This window comes from Humulus lupulus, chromosome 8 (assembly GCF_963169125.1).
Source record: "Humulus lupulus chromosome 8, drHumLupu1.1, whole genome shotgun sequence".
Lineage (NCBI taxonomy): Eukaryota > Viridiplantae > Streptophyta > Magnoliopsida > Rosales > Cannabaceae > Humulus > Humulus lupulus.
In genome coordinates this window covers 78,693,296-78,717,672 of record NC_084800.1, presented here as the reverse complement: position 1 = coordinate 78,717,672, position 24,377 = coordinate 78,693,296, and the positions used below count along the sequence as shown (strand labels likewise).

The following is a 24,377-nucleotide window of genomic DNA, read 5'->3' as shown; positions in this document are numbered from 1 at the left end:
ATTTGATGTTCTTGCAGACAACGTGCTTTGCAGTCAACTAGTCAAAGAATTAATGGCAAATACTTATGGTTACCATTGGAACAAATAATAATGGTTATTATTATTTGTATGAGATGCATGTATGAGATGGGGTGATTCTGTACGTAAGTGCATGTCTTCAAAAGTTTTAGATACGTGGATGTGGTGATAAAAAAGGAGATTAATGGTGATAAAAACATTATCTATGAACGTTTTTTTTATGACTATTGAAGGAGTATACTAACACCAGAAGTTCATCAACTTCAAAACATAAGGCCCACCTGAAGATGTAATATTTTAATTAGGGATGAGCATCTAAACCGGCAAACCGCAGCGACCGACTGCACCGCACCGCACTGCACCACACTACACCGCAAATCGCAGTGTCAAAAGTGAAATGGTTCGGTATGGTTTGTATTTTAGCTAAACCGCGCGGTGCGGTGCGCGGTTTGGCGGTGTAAAATTTTGGTTTGCACCACACCGCACCGTATACTTACAAATATGTTAAAAAAAATTAAACTTTACATGTATACCATTTTTTAGTAACCCAATATGAAACTAAGAGCCCACTTAAATTAAGGTATAACCTTATTATCTAACACATCATACACAACAACAACTTCTTTCTCTCTCATCTCATTTGCGCCTCCTCCCTATCACCATCTCTATCTCACACAATTTTTAACACACCACATCGCAAAAAATGGTTTGGTTTGGTCGGTTTGGTGCAACGAAATCACATCACACGGTGTGTTCTAGCTACTACATCGCACTTGTGGCGTGATGTATTAAAAAGTGTTCAAACCGCCCAAACCACACCGTGCACACCCCGAATTTTAATCTCACAACAACACATGTAAGAATCGATCCTTGAATAGACAATAAAAGTGTAGGTTCACTTCTTACCATCATGATCCGACCCGATTGTCGTTTCTTTTTTTTTTAAAGAAACTTAAAACAAATCCATTTCTAAAGGTAGGCTATATATATGGATAGATTGGGAGTGTATGTTGTCACATTAATCTTTGTTATTTTTTTTTAAATAAAAGTGATGAATTACTGAATGGTGCTTAGTATTTGTAAACTAATTAACTTAATTAGCAATACAAACTGCTCTTTTTAATTACTATGAGTGTTTGATTGTTCGTATTCACCGACTTTTGTGATTTACATTCACTACAACAAAATGTCTTTTAGTGTCATTTTTTTTTGCGTTGGCTTTGCACTTACTGTCGCAATTGATCAAATTAGCTCAATAGCGTTGGTTTTAAACTGACACTAATTTTTGTTAATTGCGTCAGTACACTAGCCGCCACTGTTAGTAAAGACCATTAGTGTCGGTTTAGAACCGACGCTTCTGATATCAATTGCGGCAGTTCTAAACTAACGTTGTTGATATCAATCACAATGATTTTGATATCAATAGCGTTGGCTATGAAGTGACGCTAATGTAGTTGTTGACCGCGTTTTTGGCCAACGACGTGAGAACGTAAAAAATGACAAACCTTCAAGAGAAATAAAATGACACAGACGATTTTTGAACAGAAAGTAAATAACACAGCAATTTTTATAGTGGTTCAGCCCCAATATGTTGGTAATAGCCTAATCCACTTAGAGTTGTGATTATAGATCTGTACTTAAGATCAGATGGACTCAGCCAACTGAGTTTCTTCAGTATAGATTGCAAAAATACAAGAATTCTTTATGATACCAGCACTTTCTCTCTCTAGAAAACTCAGACCCAAAATTTCCCAAAAGTCTCCAAAGAAGAAGCCCCTTTCTGATCCCATAAGCCATATATTTATAGGCTTAGGATCATACATCTGATATCCCCTAGAATCGGGATATTTCATTATATTTATTATATTTAAATTACAAAAAACATTCAAAATGTAACAAAACCCCCCAATTTGTGGGAAGAATGAGAGATTCTCGCGTGTGCCAAGACCGGTTCTTGTTGAAGCCGTTTCTGGGAATCTTGACTTAGTCCTCCTCTATCTGGTCGACCCATATCTCCTACTGACCATTCATGCAAGTACTGGTCGGACACATGCATGCTGGACATATGCAAGTGCTGGTAGGACATGCACTTGCTGGTAGGACATGCACTTGCTGGTAGGACATGCACTTGCTAGTAGGACATGCATTTGCTGGTCGGATATGTGCATGGTGGTAGGACATGCACTCCTCTCGTCTAACATGGCACTCTCCTCTAGCATGCCATGTCTCTCCTCTAACATGGCACTCTCCTCTAGCATGCCATTTCTCTCTTTGGACAACCATGCACTTGCTGGACATATGCATAAGGACCAGACCTTTTGGACTCTCCTCGGACCAAATTCTTGGAGTCTCCTCGGACCACACCCTTGGGGTCTCCTCGGACCAAATTCTTGGGGTCTCCTCGGACCACACCCTTGGGGTCTCCTCGGGTGCACTTGGGCACTTGCTTGGACATGACACCTCTCAAGCAGTCAAAACTCTTCGTCAGTCTACCGGGTCACTTTATCACAACTTTGAGGAGTCAATGTATTTATTGACTATTAATGTGTCTTTTACTGCCACTTGTCACCTCTATTGCCACGTCATCAATCTCCAATTTTTGGGGATAACAGTAGTTATTATATATTTTTTTTTAAAAAGACCCAAAAAAATTATTAGCGTCAGTTCGCCATTGAAGTGTCAGTTAATGGACACATTAGAAAAAAAAGACCAAATAAAAAAAAGTCCAACTACAAAAAAACTTCACTTTCAGTGACCAAGTTTTCAACAACTAAATTGAGTTAGTCACTAAAAGTTAGTTTTTGCGACTAATATTTAGTCGTGGAAAGATTTAGTTGTAAGATAAGGGTTTAATTGTACCAAAACAACTAGCGACTAAATTTTTAGTCATTGTTTAATTTGTTTAGTGACTAAATTTTATGTTAGTCAATGAAACTTTGGTGCCAAATTGTTGTTTTGGCGGTAATCATTTGTTTTGGTGACTAAAATTACTTAGCAAAGAATGTGTATGTACGACTAACAACTAGTCACCAAAAGTTAAATAATTTTTACCAACTAATAATTTAGTGGGAGAAAACGTTAAGAATTTATAATTATAGATAGTTCACATTCACCAACTAGTTATTTAGTCACTAAAAAAAGCTAAGATTTAATATAAAAAAAAAAATTCTGAATTCATTGCCACAAATTGTAATTTTTTCCAAGCTAAATATTAGATTAATAATAATGTAAGCATCAAGAGGAAGCAAACACAATTATACCAGATGGCATATCTTTCAAAAATAAATAATTAAATACATAAATTAAAGATAACAACATTCAAACCAATTAGAAAATTAATTATAAAAAATAAGTAATTTGAATTCAAATGTATATTATCTTATAAAAAGTATATTTTAAATTAAAATTTAAAAATACTACTTAATGTTTTCCTATATAGCATTTTTGATATCTCATTAAAATTTATTTTTCTATATCTTCTTCTCACATTTCAAAGTTTCTCTTTTTTATCAATTGATGCTTTTCATATCTTGAAGTTTCTTTGCTCATTCAAACCTTAGTAATTTGATGACTGATTCACGTAAGTAATTTAATTATTTTCACACTCTTTTGTTGCAATAGTATGTTGTTTTTCAAAAGAAAAAACAATTGTTCTATATGGATTATAGAAAAATATGTCAAAAATCCAACTAATCTTTAATAAAAAAAACATTACAGATCGTATATATCAGTTAAAGAGGAGGTGAAGGTATGTTGTTCTTAATATAATTATTTATTTATTATTATCAAAGGTTACTGTTACACCCAGATTTCGAGATAAGAGGTTATGACCCCGAAAGCTGGGCTCGTCAAGTGTGAGCTCGAAATATATGAAAACATTGTATGGTCCGGCCATAAAATCTTTAAAGTAAAACAACGACCTCGAAGATGTGTAACCTCGGGATATTTTCTGGGTTCGAAATGGCACGACACTGGGATATATCTTCTACCGATTGTCTTCAGATCAGACAATCCGAGATTGGGGAGTGCAAGCTCGGATGTAACAACTTTGACAATACTTACCTATCCCAAGCGCGGCTTGAAGATGGGTGGCAAGTTCGTAACAGTTCCATAAGTCTCGACAGTCACAATGCCGATTGCTGATCTCGAAGACCTGATCTCGACAGTCCCCAAGATTTTGTACGTATATCTCGCTACGACCAAGCACACCATTAGCACCGTGCTCATCCGAGAAGAACAGAAGGTGCAAAAGCTAGTATACTATGTCAGCAAAAGGTTAATGGGGGAAGAATCGAGATACCCCCTAATGGAGAAGTTGGCTCTCAGCCTAATCCAGTCATCTCGAAATCTCCGACCTTGCTTCCAGGCGCACTCCATCCATGTGCTGACCGATCAACCACTACGACAAGTCTTATCCAAGCCAGAAGCCTCAGGTCGATTACTAAAATGGGCCGTTGAACTCGAACAATTCAAGATCACCTACCATCCGAGAACAACCATAAGGGGACAGGCCCTGGCCGACTTCATAATGGAATGCACTGGAATGACTAACGATGAAGTTATAATCCCAGCCCGTGAGCTGTGGAAACTTTCTGTTGATGGGTCTTCCAATGAAAATGGGTCAGGGGCAGGAATAATACTGATCACCCTAATAGGAAGTCGGTTGCACTCCGCTTTGAGATTTGACTTCGAAGCATCAAATAACGAGGCTGAATACAAAGCTCTACTGGCAGAACTTCAAATAGCCAAGGAACTCAAGGCTAAGGCGATATATTGCTACAGTGAATCCCAGTTGGTGGTCAACCAAATCTTAGGGGAATACCAGGCTCGTGGGATGAGAATGGCTGCATATTTAGAAAAAGCAAAGGCAGCACTCGAGCATTTCGAATTTTAGACGATAGAACAGGTTCCCCGAGAGCAAAATTCGAATGCAGACACCTTAGCCAGGCTCGCCACATCCACCGAGGTCGATGAGCTGAATGTCATACCAATCGAACATCTATTGACACCTAGTATAAGCGAGCCTGAACAGGAAGATGTCTGCATGATTAACTCCGAGTCAACCTGGATGACCCCGATAATTGAGTACCTTGAAACCGACATTCTCCCAGAAGAACGGACCAAGGCTCGACATTGATGTATCAAATTCCCAGGTACACCATTGTGGATGGAAGGCTATATAGAGAGGATACTCTATGCCATTACTCTAATGTGTGACTCCACCCGAGGCTAAGAAGATCATAGAAGAGATTCATGAAGGATTCTGTGGAGACCACACTGGGGGGCATAGCCTATCCAAGAAAATCATACGCCAAGGGTACTTCTGGCCTACCATCAAAGTAAATTCATTTGATTACGTCAAGAAATGCGATAAGTGTCAACGGTTCGCCACAATCCCTCAAGCTCCACCTGCCGAGCTGACTATGATGACCTCCCCATAGCCATTTTCCGTCTGGGGAATCGACCTCATAGGCTCGTTGCCAACTGGAAAAGGCGAAGTCAAGTACGCAGTAGACTACTTTATGAAGTGGACCAAGGTCGAACCTCTGGCGACAATTACCTCGAAAAAAGTCTTGGACTTCGTGGTAAAGAACATCATCTACCGATATGGGATGCCAAGGAAGATAGTGTCCGATAACGGTACTCAATTTGATAGCGACTTGTTTACCATCTTTTGTGAGAAAAATGGGATGATAAAAAGCTTCTCCTCCGTGGCCCATCCCCAAGTGAATGGCTGAGTCGAGGCTGTGAATAAAACGCTGAAGAGTTCTCTGAAGAAGAAGTTGGAAGAAGTTAAAGGGAAATGGCCCAAAGAGTTTCCCCAAATTTTGTGGGCATATCGAACCACAGCCCGTACTTCAACAGGACATACCCCTTTCTCTCTGGCATATGGATACGAGGCTATGCTGCCAATCGAGGTCGAAATACCCACCATCCGAACCAATGCTTATGACCAAGCCTCGAACCAATACCAGCTCAAAGTAAGTCTGGACCTGATTGAAGAAAGAAGGGATGAGGCTCAGCTAAAAAATGTTGTATACCAACAGTGAGCTACCCGGTATTTCAATAAGAGGTTTCGACATAGAAAATTCGGTGTGGGCGATTTGGTGCTGAGGCATGTGTTCTTGGCTACACGGGACCCAGCTGCTGACATGCTCAGTCCTAATTGGGAAGGACCTTATCAGATTGAATTAGTTATCTGACTTGGCGTCTACAAATTGGCAAGATTGAATGGAAATTTGGTACCACGAGCATGGAATGGCGAACATCTGCGACCTTACTATCAATAATGTATGAACAATGACACCTGTAACCATACTTGTTTATCTTTGCTATGTTCCTATTAATAAATCATTCAATTTTGAATAAACTTCGTTTTCATTTCAATATGCTGTATTTTTTGCAAACTCTCTTGATGTAATAACCTATGGTCAAACTCATAGGATATTAAGGGGGCATTAGTGGTATATATACCATCAGCTTGAAAAAATAAAATAGCATATACGAAAAAATAGAAGTGTTTGGATATAACCAGATGCGCGAGCTAAGATAGTTTGGACATAACCAAATTATTAAACATAAAAGTATTTGGATATAACCAGATGCGCGCGCTAAGATAGTTTGGACATAACCAAATTATTAAAAATAAAAGTATTTGGATATAAGCAAATGCGCGAGGCAAAGTAATTTGGATAAAACCAAATGTGTAATCTAAGACATAACTAGATCAAAAATGAAAGTGTATGGACTACAAACCAAAAACATGACCTGAATAGGTTTGGAACAAACCAACTAAAACTAATTGATAGTAAGTTAGAACATAAATAAACCTACTGCAAATTGAGTCGAGATCGAGGCTGGAATATCTTGCAAAAATATAGTTTTGACCTCATAACCTTGGGGAGCTACCTGAGGATGAGGAAAAGTAACTAAAAAATCAAGATATAACTAAACCACCTACGTTACATGCCATATAAGCACTTTCGGGTGCATGGTAAAAGTAAATTTTGACCTTGACAAATAACGAGATCGAATACGAATAAATCGAACAAACTGTGCATGAATGCATTGACGCTCGAACTTAAAATCCACCACATGTTTGTATGAATAAACAGACATAAGGACTCTTTAATATAAATTTCTTGAAATGTTTCATCTTAGGAAATGTAAAGCAATATTAAAGTAAAGTCAGAAACGGTGGCATAAATATCGTGAATAAAAGAAAAAATAGCTCTTACACAAGCCATAAATAGTTTCGACCCTAGAGGCATAAAAAACAGAGGATAAAAGCTATTACAAAAGAGTCAAAGGGACGCAGCCCTGGGTCGAGATTTAGGAGGGAGGAGCATCCTCCTTAGCCTTCTCAGCATCCTCCTTGGCTCGCTCTGCCTCGTCTCGAGCAGCGTCCTCTGCGTCGAGCCAAGCCTGCCATTTGGCCATGAGTTCTGTCTCGAAAGAGCCTAGGAAGCTGGTATCGAGATCGGCATTACTAGCCAGATCCTATACATGGCCAGGTGGACTGCCCGATCCTTCTTCTCCTTAAAATCTGCAAGGAGACGAGCCTTTTCACCCTCCATTATCTCGAAAGTGGCCGCTTTCTCCTCCTCAAGCTTGGCATTGATCCTCTCAAGCTCAGCGAGCCGGGCATTCACCTTCTCGAGGTCGCCTGTCTTGGCCTTCATTTGTTCAGCTTTAGCCTCCATCTTTGCCTTTGCGGCCCTGAGCTCGTCAGTAAGCTTATGTTGGAGATCCTTCGACTCCTGGGCATAGGACATGCTCGAATGGACCTCATTGTTCAACTTATAATTAAGTTGAGCAGAGACAGCAAGAGCCTAACACAAAAAAATTGAGTTAAGGCATACACTAAGCACAAGTACAACTAAAAAAAATATATGAGAGAAGGTACCGCAGCAGTGAGCTCGATACTCTTATCGTAAAGTGTATTGCAATCCCGAGCATTGTTCAAAAACTGCCACCGAGGGGCGTCGAAGCCACCAAAGCTCTGGCCTACTCAGGACAGAATGTCGGAGCCAAGTGTAGCCCCCATGGGGCCCGGCAGCATTGTCAATTACATACTCATCGACGTGAGTAGAAATCGACAACATGCGTGTTTTGGAGGCCAAGGGCTTTTTCGGAGGTGGGCCGAGCATTGAGTGAACCATGATCAGAGGGGGCAAGGGAGGAACGACCATAGTGGACGCTTCGACCTGAGGAGTTGGATCCACAGCTGGGCTCATAACAGTGGGAGCTGGTGGAGGAGGAGTCTTCTCAGTCCTCTTAAGGACCTTGGCGGGTCGGTCTGATTTTCGCGAGCCCCTTAGGAGCTTACTCCTCTGGGCCCCCTCGCCACTGGCGAGCACGGTGTCAAGGTCGGAGTCCATAGTACCTGCACAATTACACCGCATTATAAGATATTCCAAGACAAAAAGTTAGCATGATGTAGACAGGCAAGGAACAAAAGGACAAGTAGAGAGAAACCTAACTGGAACTCTCCCCCGAGCTCGTACTCGGGGACCACGTAATTCCCCCATCTTCAGAGGAAGCGGGGGGAGTACCTTCCCTATACGTGGAGGTCAACTTCGAAAGTTCTCTATAGTCATTTGTCTCGTATTGAACGGCTATTCCGTTCCATACCTCGTTCAGACTATACATAGTGTCATAATTCCTGAGCCAACTATCGAACCTATGAACCATCTCATCTACCCAGGACCATACATAAAAATGGTCCCTATCATCCCTACACAAGAATAATATGTCGGGCTAATGCTTAAGTAGCAAGGGAGACCATAAGTCCGAGCTAAGAATTACCATACCTCTGTCGCTCGAGCTCGAGGCCTCGTCATTGGCCTCGTTCCCCGATTGCGGACTCCTGCGACGTCGAGCTGGGGATTGTGGCTTAGCATTTCGCCTCGGAGGAAGGCTGCCAGTTGGGAGAGGCACGAACTCCCACTTGGTATAATTTTTGATGGACCAGTCGAACGTGGACTGATCCTTCTCCAGGAGGTCGCAGGCTTGAAGCATATCTTCATGAAGAAGATAGGAAAGGGAGTGCCTGCCGTAGGAAGTTGGAGCAAAGCCTCCTTATGCTCTTTCATCTCCTTGGTGGGAGTGGGTCGACAGTAGTTGGCTGGAAAAATGAACATATTATGACTAGTGCGAGCCTAAACAAAAACTCGAGCCCAAAAGAAGAAATCTTTTATGTACTTACGGATTCGCCTGAACGAGTAGTGTCTGGAAGGAGCTAGGCCATCCGTCCAAAAGAAAGCCTTCTTGAAATCTGGGGGATGGTTGGGTAGATCCTCAAATATTTTCTTCTCCTTGGGATAGCTCAAAAGGTAGTAGAAGTCGTCCCCTCCCCAAGCTCGGGAGGGATTGCTTTTCAAGCAAAAGTGATACATGATCTCCTTTGGTGAAGGTCCTTCCCACTTTAGCTTGTGGTAAAATGACCTCAGGGCAAACAAAACCCTGTACAAATTGGTGTTGAGCTGGAAAGGGGCGAGCCCAACAAAGTCTAAAAAGTCCTTGAAAAAGGATTTTAGGGGAAATAAAGCACCTGCCTTCATGTGCTCCTAGCTCCAGGCCGCGTATTTCAGCTTGTTGTCGGGGTTCCCATCTCCCAGAGCGCAACAACTTCGCTTGTGGGAGGTCGGGGCTCGACACTTCAGCGAGCCTGACAATCCAATCCCGTGGAGGGACAAAATCCCCGAGATCTGCCCTAGTGAAGAAACCGAGCTCCAGTAGTGCTCAGCCTTGAAGAATTCTTCCCTCGAGGTGGGAATGGAGGTTGATTGCGAGGTAGATTGGAGGTTTGATGGTTCTCCCATCAGAGAAAATTGAAGGTCCCCCGGCTTGAAGGCGATTGTTACTCTAAGAGTGGGATCGATGGGGATTGGTCTAGGCTTGAGGTCTGGATCTGGGTAGATGGAAACCCTAAGTCTCTTCCTTTTCCTCTCCTCGACCTCGTCGATTTGACGTCGAAAGTGATCTCGGGTATCTTCTTGCTCACGCCTTAGTTGGTGCTCCCGAATGAAGCGTTGATTCTGGGTGAAAGGTGACTCCAGGCTCGAAGTTTTCGGTGAGTAAGGAATTGCGAGCCTTGACCCCCACCGCTTCTCCAAGTTCTGCAACATCTAGCAAAAGAGCAAAAGGGTGAGGGCCAGGCAGACAAGAAATCAAGAATGAATATTAGGATGACTTAAGCTCGAATGATCGAGGCTACGGGGCAAACTCGATCCAAAGGATGAGGCCAGTTTCGGAGCGTGTATTCCACGGCAAGAAAAGAAGGTGGATTTATTTTTTAAGATCCCGATATTTCAGGGAAAAAAGTTGGCGGTCACTCAAAAAATGATATTTTTGGGAAACGTGCAATTTAAAAACCCTAATTTTGTACCCAATATCTTGGTGTACAAGATATGTCATCCGAAATTCAAAAACTCAGTAAAAGAACCGTATTTGGGTCTTTTACACAAAATCTGGGTTTGGAACCCATGATATTAGAACTTAAGACTAATATTTATCAGCTGAAACACTCTAGTGTGCAAAACTAGTAAGTGAATCAACAGTGCAACAATATAAACGTGCATGAAAACAATGTATATACATGGGCATACGAAGCCATGAACAGAAACTTACACAATGTAGGCGGAGAAAATAGATAGATCGATGATCGAATGAGCGGTTGCAAAGACGATTCCACGAAGTCAAAGAGGCCAACGTTGCTTTGTCTTCTTGGCTTGGAGAACATGCAAGAGTTGGGCAAAGAAATTTCTGGTTTTTTCTTCTTTTCTCTCTCTAAAAGCTTGAACGTGAAAGTAAAGTGAGGAAGACGAATGGGGATATATTTATAGACTCCTGGGAATGTTAAAAGTCAAACTAATCTGGGCCATTGGCCAGATTCTGTATCAGATTTGACGGTCAGGGACCAATGAAATGATAGTACCATAAAGTTGGCAGATGAACGAACGTGGGTAGGGTTCCAAGGCACTCAAGTACTTTTGGTCAATGCCCAGCTGACGCGTGTCCACACTCGAATGTACTTGAGGGTACAATTCCTAAGAAGAGCAGTTCAAAAGTTTCCTTCTCATAGGATTCGAACTGATACTTTTGATGGGGCAAAATGTTACACCCAGATTTCGAGATAAGAGGTTATGATCCCAAAAGCTGGGCTCGTCAAGTGTGAGCTTGAAATGTATGAAAACATTGTATGGTCCGGCCGTAAAATCTTTGAAGTAAAACAACGACCTTGAAGATGTGTAACCTTGGGATATTTTTTGAGTTCGAAATGGCACGAAACTGGGATATATCTTCTACCGATTGTCTTCAGATAAGACAGTCCGAGATTGGGGAGTGCAAGCTCGGACGTAACAGCTTCGACAGTACTTACCTATCCCGAGCGTGGCCTGAAGTTGGGTGGCAAGTTCGTAATAGTTCCATAAGTCTCGACAGTCACAATGCTGGTTGCTGATCTTAAAGACCTGATGAGTCACCTGGGATAGCCCATTATGTGTGAACATAGTTATTGTTGTGTAATCCCAATATTTAAGGGATACCATTTAGTCTGTTATCTGCTCTCGATTTTTATGGGACGTTTCCATGTATATAGGAGATACTGCATTTAAAGTCATTATTTCAATTGATATACAAAATATCTTCCCGAAATATGTGGGAATGAACTATGTAACATTCCCTATAAATAGAGAAGGAAACACCACTTGTAAATGATCGATTTCTGATTTCTTGAGAGAAAGCTCTGGGTATTTCATCTCTGACGAATTTCCAGAAATCTCCAAGTCTTAATAACATAGACTCATGGACTAGGCAGAATTAACTGCTGAACCACGTAAAAATCTTCTTGTTTCTCTTCATCATTCATTCGCTCCATTGTTTATTTGTTTAATTACTCTACAATTTAAGTTGACGAAAAATGGCATCAACAGTTACTTTTTATAATTTTTTATTGTATAATATTGTTGCAAAATTAATATTAATTTATTAGTTTGATTATTTCATTGTTTACTAATTTTTTAATAATTTGATGCTCATAGATGTCAATCATTTCTTAGGTCTTTTAGTGCTTAACATACAAATACACAATTTTTAATTTTTATTTTGTTTGTATTCGTAACTAGTAAATTTGAATTAAATATTCAGAGAAAAAAATGAATTAAATGAGTTAGAAAATATTTAGATTGAAAACTTCTCAAGTAGGAAACTTATTGGAAACTAACTTAGTTATGTTTGATATGTATATCATGTTTATATTGTTAAACAAAATGTTTGATACAATTATAAAATGATTTCGATTTCAAGATACGATTATATTCCTTATATATTTTGATTTTTGTTTTGAGTGAAGTAAATGTATAAATGACCTATTATTTTGACAAATTTATATGTTGATACGTTTTCAATCAATTATATATATAGTTTTTTTATTTAAAATTTAATATAACCAAATACTATATTTGTATTCATGTGTATATCTTTTATATTTATTATATCATTAAATTATCTATATACGGAAGCATAACACCTTTTTTTTTAATTTCAAATCAAAATATCTTTCCATTAATTTGTCAAAAAGTTTGAAATTTAGATATCAAGCTTCAAGATAGTATATTCTTTCTCTCTGTATATGTAAACTATTTATGGGTAACAACGTGCATACAAAAAAAAATTACTAGATTACTAAAAGGTTTTTTGATCATTTGTTTTTTGTTTCCAAATAGATCTTTAAATAAATGTATTTATATTTTGGTATTGGAGACCATTTGGTATCCTAAGTCTATTTGAAATTGAAAATTTGTTAGTGGTCAAAATTGATGTTTGTGGTAGTAGTGACTAGTGTCTCATTTGTTTTTAGAATGATTCGTTATCTTATTGTGCTTGAATCTATATTATTATTTTTTTTAACTCGTTTGAGCGTATACATTGAATGATTGAAGTTTTATATACTTAAAAAATATTAAGTCATATATATTGTTCTTACAATTAATAATTGTTATTTGATTAGTGTTAGATATTTTAAAAAATTATGTTTTATAGTGAGTGATTTGTGGATTTAATAACTAATGAGAGATTATTTTTATTTAAAACATGTATAATCTATTATGTCTCATATTATTATAATTAATTTCAGTTAATTGTGTTTTTCATAATGAATTTATAATTACTTTATTATATATATTTATAGGGGAATTCTTCTATAGGGGTTTCACTTTAAGCCCTACTGGTAAGGCTCTCAGTGTTTATAACCCGTGAATAGTTTTGGGTGCGATTTTTTTATGACTGTGTATATTGTAGCTATTTAGAGCATCCTGCAAATTTTCAGAAAATTCTGAATAGCTTACAGTACCGAAAACTAGGTTCAAACTTGTTGTTGCACGCATGACTAATTTTTTTTATGTGAGTGGAAAACAACATGTTTGAACCTAGTTTTCGGTATTGTAAACTATTCGAAATTTTCTGAAAATTTGCAAGATGCTCTAAATAGCTACAATATACACAGTCATAAAAAAAAGTCGCGCCGAAAACTATTCACAGGTCGAGAAACACTGAGAGCTCTACCGATAGGGCTTAAAGTGAAGCCCCTATAGAAGAATTGTCCTATATTTATATATTATAAATGTGAGTTTAGCAAAAATTGTTGGTTTCCGTTAGATTTAACATTTTTTTTATTGTTTTCTAACAATGTTAGTTTTGAAATCATCTAAATAAGGTCAATACATTAAAAAAATAAAAATAATAATAAAATTATCTAAATAAAGTAAATAATAAATTAGCCATAATTAATTTTCATCACATATTTTAAAATTTCATATTAAAGTATTTAAATTAATTATGTTTTAAAAACTATAACAAAAAAATATTTATGTGTTTAAATTTATTTTTTCTTTCTTTTGTTTATTATTTATTTTGTCACTTCATATATTTTGTTTGTCCAAACATATATGTAATATTTTATTTTAGTTGTATTTTTTATTAAAAAAGGGTTAGATGACTAATATTTAAATTCACATGTTATCATCTTTAAAAATATGTGTAAAATTATATAACTTAGCAATCCGTATATTGCTATATTGTTATTTTTTTTTATAGTTTGCTGAATATATCAAATTATTGAAGTGGAAAGCAAATTAAGGTATGTATTTTTTTATAATTAATTTTTGTTTTAGCAGGAAATAATTTATGTCATTATTAAATATAATTTAATTATTTGTTTGATTATTTTAATGTTAATTAATTGTTTTATGTAATATTTTTTTAATAACTTAATGACTTATACTTATTAGCTAAGATTTAGATTTTTAAGTGCTTAACTTACAATAACAAACCATCATGTTATCCAAAGAACAGGCGTGGATGACGTGGCAGACATTTTTAACACGTGGCTGACACCTGGCAGAGGTTCTGTTCGACTATCGACTAGGGGGATTCCCATGGCGTAACATTTGGATTTTATATACGACCAGCCTGGTCGTATACTCCATATATTTGGAGAAGATCTTGTGAAATTATAATCATATCCGAGATTATCTCCCATGATTCCTGAGTATCCAATTAATTAGGGAAGAATATCTATAACAAATTTATGTAATCTTCCTTGAGCCTATAAATAAAGAGAAATAGCTCAAGAAGAGGATCTTCTTTCTTTTTGGCTAATTTGAGTATATACTTTACAAGAGAATTAGAGCAATTATCTTATGATTGTATTATTCATCTCTCTAAGGTCTGTGAAACTCGGAGAACCCTAGTTCTTTGATCACTCCTTTGGGATTCAATATCAATAATAGCTTAAGTGGACGTAGGTCATTACCAATTCTTGGGGCCGAATCACTATAATATCTTTATGTCGTTTACTGTTCTTTCCATTAGATCTGTTTCAATACCTTCTGTCACATAAAGTATTTGACTCCGTGTCAGTTGACCAAATCGAGGGTCAACATTCTGGTGCTTTCATTGAGAGCTTGAGACAAGGTTGTTGAAGTACTAATGGAAAAAACAACAAAGAAGACTGGGCAGGCGGCTGGCGCTGCACCATCTTAACCTCCTCCTCCGAACATGGCTGAAAATGAGCCACACTTGCAATTTGATGAGGAGGAACTGGACTCCGAAACGCTGAGAAATACCCTAGGGGTATTGCAAGATGAATTGGCCAACCTGAGGGCCAGTCAAGAAAGTGTTGCGAAGATTATGGTGCGACAGCAGCAATAAATAGAGCACCAGCGCCAAGAGCTGAGTAAAAGACAGGCGGAGATGGACCATCGTCAAAGGGAGGCCATGGCAGCCCTTGAAGCAGCCCTGCAATTGGCTAGGAATCAGGCTGCACCTGCTTCACAGCCTGATCAACCCTCAAATGGGCCACCTCAAAGGGGTCCTAATCCTAGCCCTCCAGCCAATGAGCCCTCAAAGGCCGGAGCAGCCACCAATGCCTCAGGATGATGTCTTACCAAGGGATCCTGAGATGCAACCTCCATCCCAGGCTGGTCGAGGCAATCCCCCACAGCCAAGGAAGAATAGGGTCGGGCAGCAGCCCCGCAGTCCTAGACGCTAAGGGGGTGAAGAGCCGAACCCACCGAGCAGGGGACAGCGTCCTTCTGGCAACAGAAGGAACTCAGAGATAAGCTCTGCGGTCAGGGGCCCCCCACGGCATGATAATGCACAGGGACCTACCAACCAGCGCAAGCCTCCCCCTAACGCTCGGAAAGTTCTAGCCTGAGGAAGCAACCGAGGGAACAGTCAGTCCCACCATAGCCAATCGAGGTTCAGAGATGGCCATGGCTACAACGAGGCCGACTCAGGCAGAGGGAATGCCGGTCGGAGAAATGAAGAGAGAGGTGGAGGCAGAAGCCCACCACCTAGAGAAGACCAACAAGCGAGACGTAATGTTGGGGGGCAGCCCAGGCAAAACAATGTCTTTAACCGACTCGGAGCAAGCGAGCAACGGTGAGGAGACGAAGACTTAAGGGATGTAATCAACGACCGTCGGGAACGGCACGACGAGTACATTCCCCCGGCAGCAGAGGCCCCGGCGATTCCTGAAGCCGTGCAAGCCCAGATAGATGCCCTGAACCAAGCAGTGCAACAGCTGGTCGGGGGAAGAACGTCTCACATCGAGTACGACAAGAGAAGGGGCACTCCTTTTGTTCAGAGAATAGCTGTGGCAGAGACTCCCAGTAAGTTTAAGATGCCCACACTTCCAAACTTTGACGGGTATGGTGACCTGGTATCTCATGTCAACAAGTTTGAGATACAGATGGATATTCAAAAGGTGTCCGAAGACGCTCGGTGCAGGATCTTCCCTACAACACTTTCTGATGCCGCACAGGAGTGGTTCTTTAAGTTCCCTCCTGCAAGTATTGTATCTTGGGAGATGTTCGTAAAGGAATTTTAAGGACAATTCTATGTGGGTCGTGTGCACCCAACTGAGGCAAACCAACTGGTCAAGATACGCCAGAAGGAGGGGGAGCCTTTGAAGGAGTATGTTCAGCGCTTCATGCGTGCCGCAGCAAGAGCCAAGACTGTGGGCGATGAAGGAAAAATGATGGCCCTAATTGTAGGAGTTAGGCACCATACGCCTCTCTGGAATAGCCTTAGGAAGCATGGGGTTAAAACTACCCAAGAATTTTTGGATCGAGCTGATCGTTACATCAAGCTCGAAGACGCTATTGCCAATGAAGGCAAGTTGCCAGCAAAGGACAAGAGGCCCAAAGAAGATCCTGCCAAAGCCGCCAACGGGTCAAAACCCAACGGCAACGGCAAGGGCAATGGGAACGACAATGGCAAGAACGGGGGAAAGAGGCCCCATACTGAACCTTCTACCTCTGAGAGTAAGTGCGCTAAGGGCAACCGTTATGAACCAAGGTTCACTAACTACATTGCCCTCGTCGAGTCTCGAGCAGAGGTGTATCAGGCCACAAGTTCCAGTGTGCCTTACAAAAGACCCGCTCCCATTCGAAAGGATATGTCAAAAAGAGACACGACCAATATCTGTCGTTTTTACAACGACTACGGACACGATACGAACGAGTGTAATCAGCTGAAGGATGAAATCGAGTTCCTTATTAGACAAGGACACTTGAAGAGATACGTACGGGTCTAGGAGTTTCCCAACGAGAGGCTCCAGGTGGCAATGAGCAAGGCCCTGCACACCAACGCTCGCCACTGTTATAGCCTGACCCCGTGGCTGGCACCTTACTCACCATATGCGGAGGCCCGCATCTCGCGGGAAACGGTGGAAAGGCAAGGGAACGATATGCTCGGACCCTACCCCACGACTAGGACATCGAGATGATGATTGTGGAGGATCAGTCATCAAAGAAGGCTCGGACAAAGGAAGGTGCAATAACCTTCTCTGATAGCGACGCCCAGCATGTCCGGTTCCCACATTCCGATCCACTAGTCGTGGATGTTCAAATTGCCAACATGATGGTGAAGAGAGTGCTGGTCGATACAGGAAGTTCAGTTAACATCCTATATAAATCTTCACTGGAACGAATGAAGTTGTCCGTTAAGGACTTGGAGCCCTGCAACCAAACAATTTATGGTTTCTCCGGTGAGGGACTCGCTCCAACAGGGTCAATCAGGCTTCCAGTAACAGCAGGTACCGCACCCGCTACCAGGACATTACTCACTACTTTCATAGTGGTCGATTGTTCTTCGGCTTACAATGCTGTAATTGGAAGACCCATATTGGTTGACCTTTGAGCCGTCACCTCAATATGGCACCTGGCCATGAAATTCCCAACAGATGCAGGGGTAGGACGCATGTTGGGAAATCAGAGGGAAGCAAGGGAGTGCTATAATGCCACAATTACTAAGGCCAAGAAAGGGTTGTCGAGGAGCGCTCCCCCAGAAAGGTTGCAGATGGCCATTGATATACAAGCCCAATCAGGTGATGAAGTCACCAAATAGGGTGTTGCCCAAAGGGAGGATAGGGACTTAGATCCTCGCTTTGGGGATTTTGAGGAAGATGTAGGACCTGTCGAGGACCTTGAGGAGGTCCAACTTGACAAAGAGTTTCTGACCAGAATTCTAAAGGTCGGCAAAAATTTAGAAGCAACAACCAAACACACACTGGTGTAGTTTTTGAGGAAGAACCAGGAAGTTTTCGCCTGGTCACATAAAGACATGGCTGGGATAGACCCTGCAGTAATCAGCCATGTCCTGAACATCGACAAAAGTTTTCCACCTGTGCAACAGAAAAGAAGGCTGCTCGATAAAGACAGATCAAAAGCCTTAAAAGAAGAAGTTGAAAAACTAAAGGAGAATGGGTTCATCAGGGTGGCATTTTATCCATCGTGGGTCTCTAATCCAGTACTGGTTCCCAAGCCTAATGGTAAATGGCGAACCTGTGTGGATTTCACAGACCTTAATAAAGCCTGCCCTAAAGATTGCTTCCCACTCCCAAGGATCGACCAGCTGGTCGATGCAACTGCAGGACATGAGATCCTCTCTGTCATGGATGCATACTCAGGATACAATCAGATCAGTATGCATCCCCCTGACGAGGATCACACTAGCTTTCAGACCGATACAGGGTTATATTGTTATAAAGTAATGCCCTTCGGATTGAAAAATGCTGGTGCGACTTACCAGCGACTAGTTAACCACATGTTTAGGAGTTGATCGGAATAAACATGGAGGTGTATGTTGATGACATGCTGGTTAAGTCAAAGAAGGCAGAAGGACATGTGAAGGATTTACAAGAGTGTTTCAATGTTTTGAATAAGTATCAAATGAAGCTAAATCCTCTCAAGTGTTCCTTCGGAGTAGGATCAGGGAAATTTTTGGGGTTCATTGTCAATTCGAAGGGAATTGAAGCCAACCCCGAAAAGATCAAAGCCCTGATCAATATGAAATCGCCGGCAAAAATCAAAGATGTGCAAAGTTTGACTGGAAGAATTGCCGCGCTAAGTAGATTTATTTCAAAATCGATGGATAAATGCGCCCTTTCTTTAATCTACTTAGGGGCAACAAGAAGTTCGAGTGGACTGAAGACTGCGAACAGGCTTTTCAAGCCTTAAAAGCCCACATGGGACAGCCTCCTGTCTTATCAAAGCCTATAGATGGGGAAACTTTGTTCATTTACCTGGCGATCACAGAGTATGTTGCTAGTGCGGTGCTGGTGAGCGAAGAAGACGGCGTACAAAAGGCAGTGTATTATGTGAGCAAGAGGTTAATCAGGGCCGAATTGAGATATCCTCCCATTGAAAGATTAGCCTATTGCCTAATTTTGACCTCACGAAAGTTACGTCCTTATTTCAAAGCCCATCCAATCACAGTCTTGACTGATCAGCCCCTTCGGCAAGTTTTGCAAAAGCCAGAAGCTGCTGGACGTTTATGGAAATGGGCAGTCGAACTCGGGCAGTTTGATATAACATACGCACCACGAGCAGCAATAAAAGGACAAGTCTTGGTTGATTTCATTGTTGAATTTACTGAACTCCCAGACAACGAACAGAGCGAGCAGTCTAGTGCGCCTAAGCCTCAAGTTGAAGCTCCTTCGTGGAAGCTATTCACAGATGGATCATCCAACGAATCTCATCCAGGAATAGAAGTGATATTGATAACGCTGGAAGGGCATCGATTTCACTGCGCAATTAGATTCGATTTCACCACTTCAAACAACGAAGCTGAGTATGAAGCCTTACTCGCTGGGTTAAGGTTAGCCAAAGACATGGGCATAAAAGTGCTGGATATCTACAGTGATTCACAACTGGTAGTGAATCAAGTCTTAGGGGAGTATCAAGCACGGGGTCTGAAAACGGTGGCTTATCTAAACAAAACCAAAGATCTGTTGGCACAATTTGAGAAATATACCCTCCAGCAAATACCCCGAGATCAGAATTAAAATGCAGATGCCTTAGCCAAGCTCGCGAGTGCAAAAGATGCTGAAACTTTAAATATAGTGCCAGTCGAGCGGCTACACATGCCAAGCGTACGAGCAGACGAGACCAATATGGAGGTTCGGTTAGCAGATACATGGATGGCACCGTACCTGGAGTATCTCACGAGCGATACACTACCAGCAGATATAAGCAAAGCCAGGACCCTTAAAAGACGGGCTGCTAGGTATATAATGGTCGATGGTATTCTGTACCGAAGGGGATACTCAATGCCACTGCTCAGGTGTGTTACACCAGAAAAGGCTAAAGAATTGATGAAGGAGGTACATGAAGGCTTCTGTGGAGATCACGCTGGGGGGCAGAGCTTATCAAAGGAGATTCTAAGACAAGGTTATTTCTGGCCAACAATGAACGAAGACTCAATGGAGTTTGTGTGAAAATGTGATAAGTGTCAAAGATTTTCCAAGATCCCACGGGCACATCCTAATGAGTTAAAGCAAATGCAAAGCCCATGGCCATTCGCAGTATACGGGATCGATTTAATCGGGTCCTTGCCTACAGGAAAAGGTGGGGTAAAATATGCAGTGGTGGCGGTCGACTACTTCACCAAATGGGTCGAGGCTGAACCACTCGCAACCATAACGACAAAGAAATTTCTTGATTATGTCATCAAGAACATTGTTTGTCGATATGGATTGCCAAGAAAGATTGTCTCAGACAATGGTACCCATTTTGATAGTGACCTGTTCATAGACTTCTGCGAGAGGCATGGCATCATCAAGAGTTTTTCTTCAGTTGCTCATCCGCAAGAAAACGAGCAAGTCGAAGCAGTAAATAAGACATTGAAGGATACTCTGAAGAAAAGGCTCGAAGAAGCTAAGGGAGCATGGCCAGAACAACTGCCTGAAGTACTCTGGTCGTATAGAACTTCTCATCGAACAACAACAGGTCATACCCCATTTTCCTTAGCATATGCATATGAAGCTATGTTGCCTATCGAGTTAGATCCACCCTCACATCGAAGAATCACATATGACCAAAACCAAAATAGCCAATTGTTGATGGAGTCCCGAGACCTGATCGAGGAGAAATGAGAAAAAGCCCAACTCCGAGTAGCTGCGTACCAGTAAAAAGTCGCTCGATACTTTAACTCTAGAGTAAAAGAAAGAAAATTCAACGTTGGAGACTTAGTGCTTCGACGAGTTTTCTTAAACACTCGTGACCCAGCTGCTGGAGTACTCGGACCAAACTGGGAAGGACCTTACCAAATTGAAGAAGTCCTTCATCCAGGCACCTACAAACTTGCACGCTTGAATGGAGATCTCGTTCCGCGCTATTGGAATGGAGAACACCTGCGCAAGTACTATCAATAAACAGACCTTCTTAAAGGACTGGCTGGTATTAATTTTTACTTTTTACAAGTTCTGAAAAAGGGTTAGCCATGTTATATGGCTAATCGCTTATAAGTGTAAGATCTTTCAAAGATCACTCGTAAAGACATGTTTAGTCCATTTAAATACGAGAATTATAAGGGACTGTGCGCAACCAGTCATTCTTGCCAAACTTTGTAATTTTTTACAAGTATTTGTTCATTACGTGTGTTGTTTTGCTGTATTATAAGTTCTACATTTTATACCGAGCAGTAATGTTCGTATAGGTCTTGCTCAAGGCAAGTGACCAAGGACCTAAAGCTCCTCAGTCACTTGGGGGGTATATAAGGTACATCGATAGCAAAGCATACCAAGAGGTATGTAAACACACGAACAAAATAAGTGAAAGCATACTACGATACTTAGAGTATTTTTCAAAATTTATATTTTGAAAAATCAAGCCAAAGTACTATGCTAGGTTCGGTCATGCGAACAAGATATTATAATAAAGCAAAAATATTATGATATCCAAGGAATTCTTTTACACCACGAGCAGTACTGCTCGGATGTAACTGTTCAAATAAAAGTAAAATTGCTGCCCTTGCAGCAATAAAAGATAAATTGTCTTTACAACACGACCTGTGGGTCGTGTAGTTGAGATAAAAGAAAGATAAAAAAAAGAAGAAGAACTAAGGAGGAGCTGGAGGGTCCTGAGGGTCTTGAGGAGCGCCTTGGTCGACGGCTGGGCCAGCTTCAGCGTCTGCTTCATTTATCCCCGCTACCAGGGAGATCTCTGGAGAAGCAGGCACTTCAGCCTTCCCTTCTTCTTCTAGGCGAATGGCACACTGCGCCATTAAAGTTGTCCTCAAGCGTTCGGATAGATAGCTAAAGTTAGCCTCCCGGTTGTGCTTCCAGAACTCGTAGAAACAAAGGTGAGTGGCTTCCTTGTACCTCTCCAAGTTCTTGGCACCAGCCTCCTTAAGCTGCTGGACTCGTTTGCTGAGTTCCTCCGCCTCCTGCCTGCTGGCAATCAGATCAAGCTCGAGCTGTACAGCTTGTTGATAGTTGAGCTTGGCGCTTTCCCTGAACTTTTCCCTGGATTCATTGGCTTTCTTCAGGGCATCCTGGGTTTCCAGCAGCTCCTTGGTCAGGTTAGCCTTGTCCTCGAGCAGCTCATCCTTCTGCTTGGGCAGTGCAACCTTCTCCCCGAGCAACTCATCATTATGTTTAGCGAGCTCGTTGTTTTTATCCTCGAGTGCTTGCTTAGCTTTAGCAAGCCTGGTGTCGAAGTTCCTGCCCTGAGACACTAACGCCCCAGCACGGTGCCAGCCAGCAGTTATGGTCAGCAGTCCCTAAAATTAGATAGAAAAAGATAAAGTAAAGGCAAGGAATCAAAAATAATTTTTACATCAGTAGAAGTTGACTTATGCTAACTATCTCGTTCAGCCCTCTGTTGAGGACTTGATTAGCCTCCATAGAAGCAGGATCAGTAATAACTGCCTGGCTATGTTTGTGCTTGGAGAGCTTGTAGATCTTCTCCCTGGCAGAGCTGACCACGAGGCTGGACAGGGAGCCTTCGGGCAGCGTGTGCAATGTGTGGCTGCTAGGAGCCTTAGGAGAAGGCTACTGGTCAGTGGGAGTTGAGGCTGGCTTCTCGGAGGGCGGTGGAGGTGGTGAGTTCTCCTTCGAGGGGGATGTGGCTGGAAGATCGTCAGTTCAGGCCTTCTTCGAGGCAGTCTTACTGCTCTCCCCTCGAGCCCTCTTATCGTCCTTCTTTTGGCCAGAAGAGGCAACAGCAACCTGGTAATGCTCGAAGACATCCTCAGAGTCCATATCTGCACAAAAGGAAACAACACGGGCATTAAGACAAGATGATCACATAGGGCCAAAAAATGAAAGTGAAAAGATTACAAGTAAAGTACCCACGCTACAACTATTGGTCGCTACATTATTTACTGAACTACCTACTGCCTAGAAGAAATCTGAATTTAAGGAGGGAGCATTCTTAAAGTTGCATCCCCGTTGAATAGATGACAGGGAATTGGCAAATGGTTTAAAAGCGAAATTACTCTACCGTTATCATCCGACGGGTCGTCAGAGAGTTCGGTAGGCTCGTCGGCCTTTTGCTTTCCTTTTCCCTTGGGAGCCAAGGGCCTCTCCGCTCTATGAGTGTCGGCTAGTTCCCTGATCGTAACCCGAGTTGGTCTCCTCCGCGGAGGAGACGCTTGGGGTTGCTGCTCAGGTTTTGCTTCGACGTGAGAATTTTCCGCCGAAGGCCCACTCGGAGTTGGCTGAGGGTCCCAGAGACCAGCTAGCCTAAGGTTGGACTCTGTACCTAAGTTTTTGACACTCTTCTCAGCATCTGGCATGCTAGCTAAGAGTGCCGCCCTTGATTCCATTCCTGGAGTTGGGTTTCGGTTGCAGCCATGGGCCTGAAACACATTGAAAGTTCAAGACATTGTGGTGGAAAAAACACTAAGTGAAGAAGCCAGCGATGTGAAAGTTTTACCTCCTCGTGTGAAAGCCAAGTTGTCTGCGACCAGGTCAGGCATAAGGAAGTACTCCTGATAGGCACTCCCCACGTTGGAGATATGGGTGGTGTCGGTCAAGAAAGTGCGCCCGGTTTCCTGATGACAGAGATGGAAGAACCCTGTCCCTTCTTGCTTGGGGTTAGATTTGAGGTCGAACAGGCAGTTGACCTCGTGTGGCGATGGCGCAGGCCATTTTTTTGGCTATACAGGACATAGAGTACGACCAACATTCTATATCTGTTTGGGGTAATTTGGAAGGGGGCAACTCCGAAGTAGTTAGCTACCCCCTGAAAGAATGCATGAAGAGGAAAAATGGCTCCTGCCTCAACATGAAACTGCGACCAGGCGCTGTAAGCACCTCCAGGCAGGTTGGCCCTTTGGTCGGGGTCAGGTTTGACTAGGGTCACCCCTGTCAGATTATATTTTTTCAAGTAGTTGGCGATCATTCTGACCGTCACCTTACTTGCGGAGACAACATGCCACTCAACGTCCGACTAAATAGCCTGTCGAGGGCGGGCATGACCTTGACCATTTGGGTCAGGAATATTTTTGTCTCGACCACTGGTCGAGGGAGCATCAGTAGTAGGCTGATGAGAAGTGGTGGAAGTTTT

At 41.7% G+C, this 24,377-nt stretch overlaps 1 protein-coding gene across 1 annotated transcript in view; it reads right to left on the bottom strand.

Annotated features, from left to right (window-relative positions):
* The window catches only part of LOC133795681 (uncharacterized), a 49,059-nt gene extending 25,425 nt beyond the window's left edge, over nucleotides 1-23,634 (bottom strand). Inside the window, exons 1-3 of the mRNA XM_062233139.1 lie at nucleotides 23,571-23,634; nucleotides 22,958-23,070; nucleotides 22,018-22,587 (exon numbers count right to left, since the gene is read on the bottom strand). Of these exons, the coding sequence (XP_062089123.1) occupies nucleotides 22,018-22,587; nucleotides 22,958-23,070; nucleotides 23,571-23,634 (747 nt within the window). The remainder of the gene's footprint in view (nucleotides 1-22,017; nucleotides 22,588-22,957; nucleotides 23,071-23,570) is intronic.
* Between the last annotated feature and the right edge of the window lie 743 nt (nucleotides 23,635-24,377).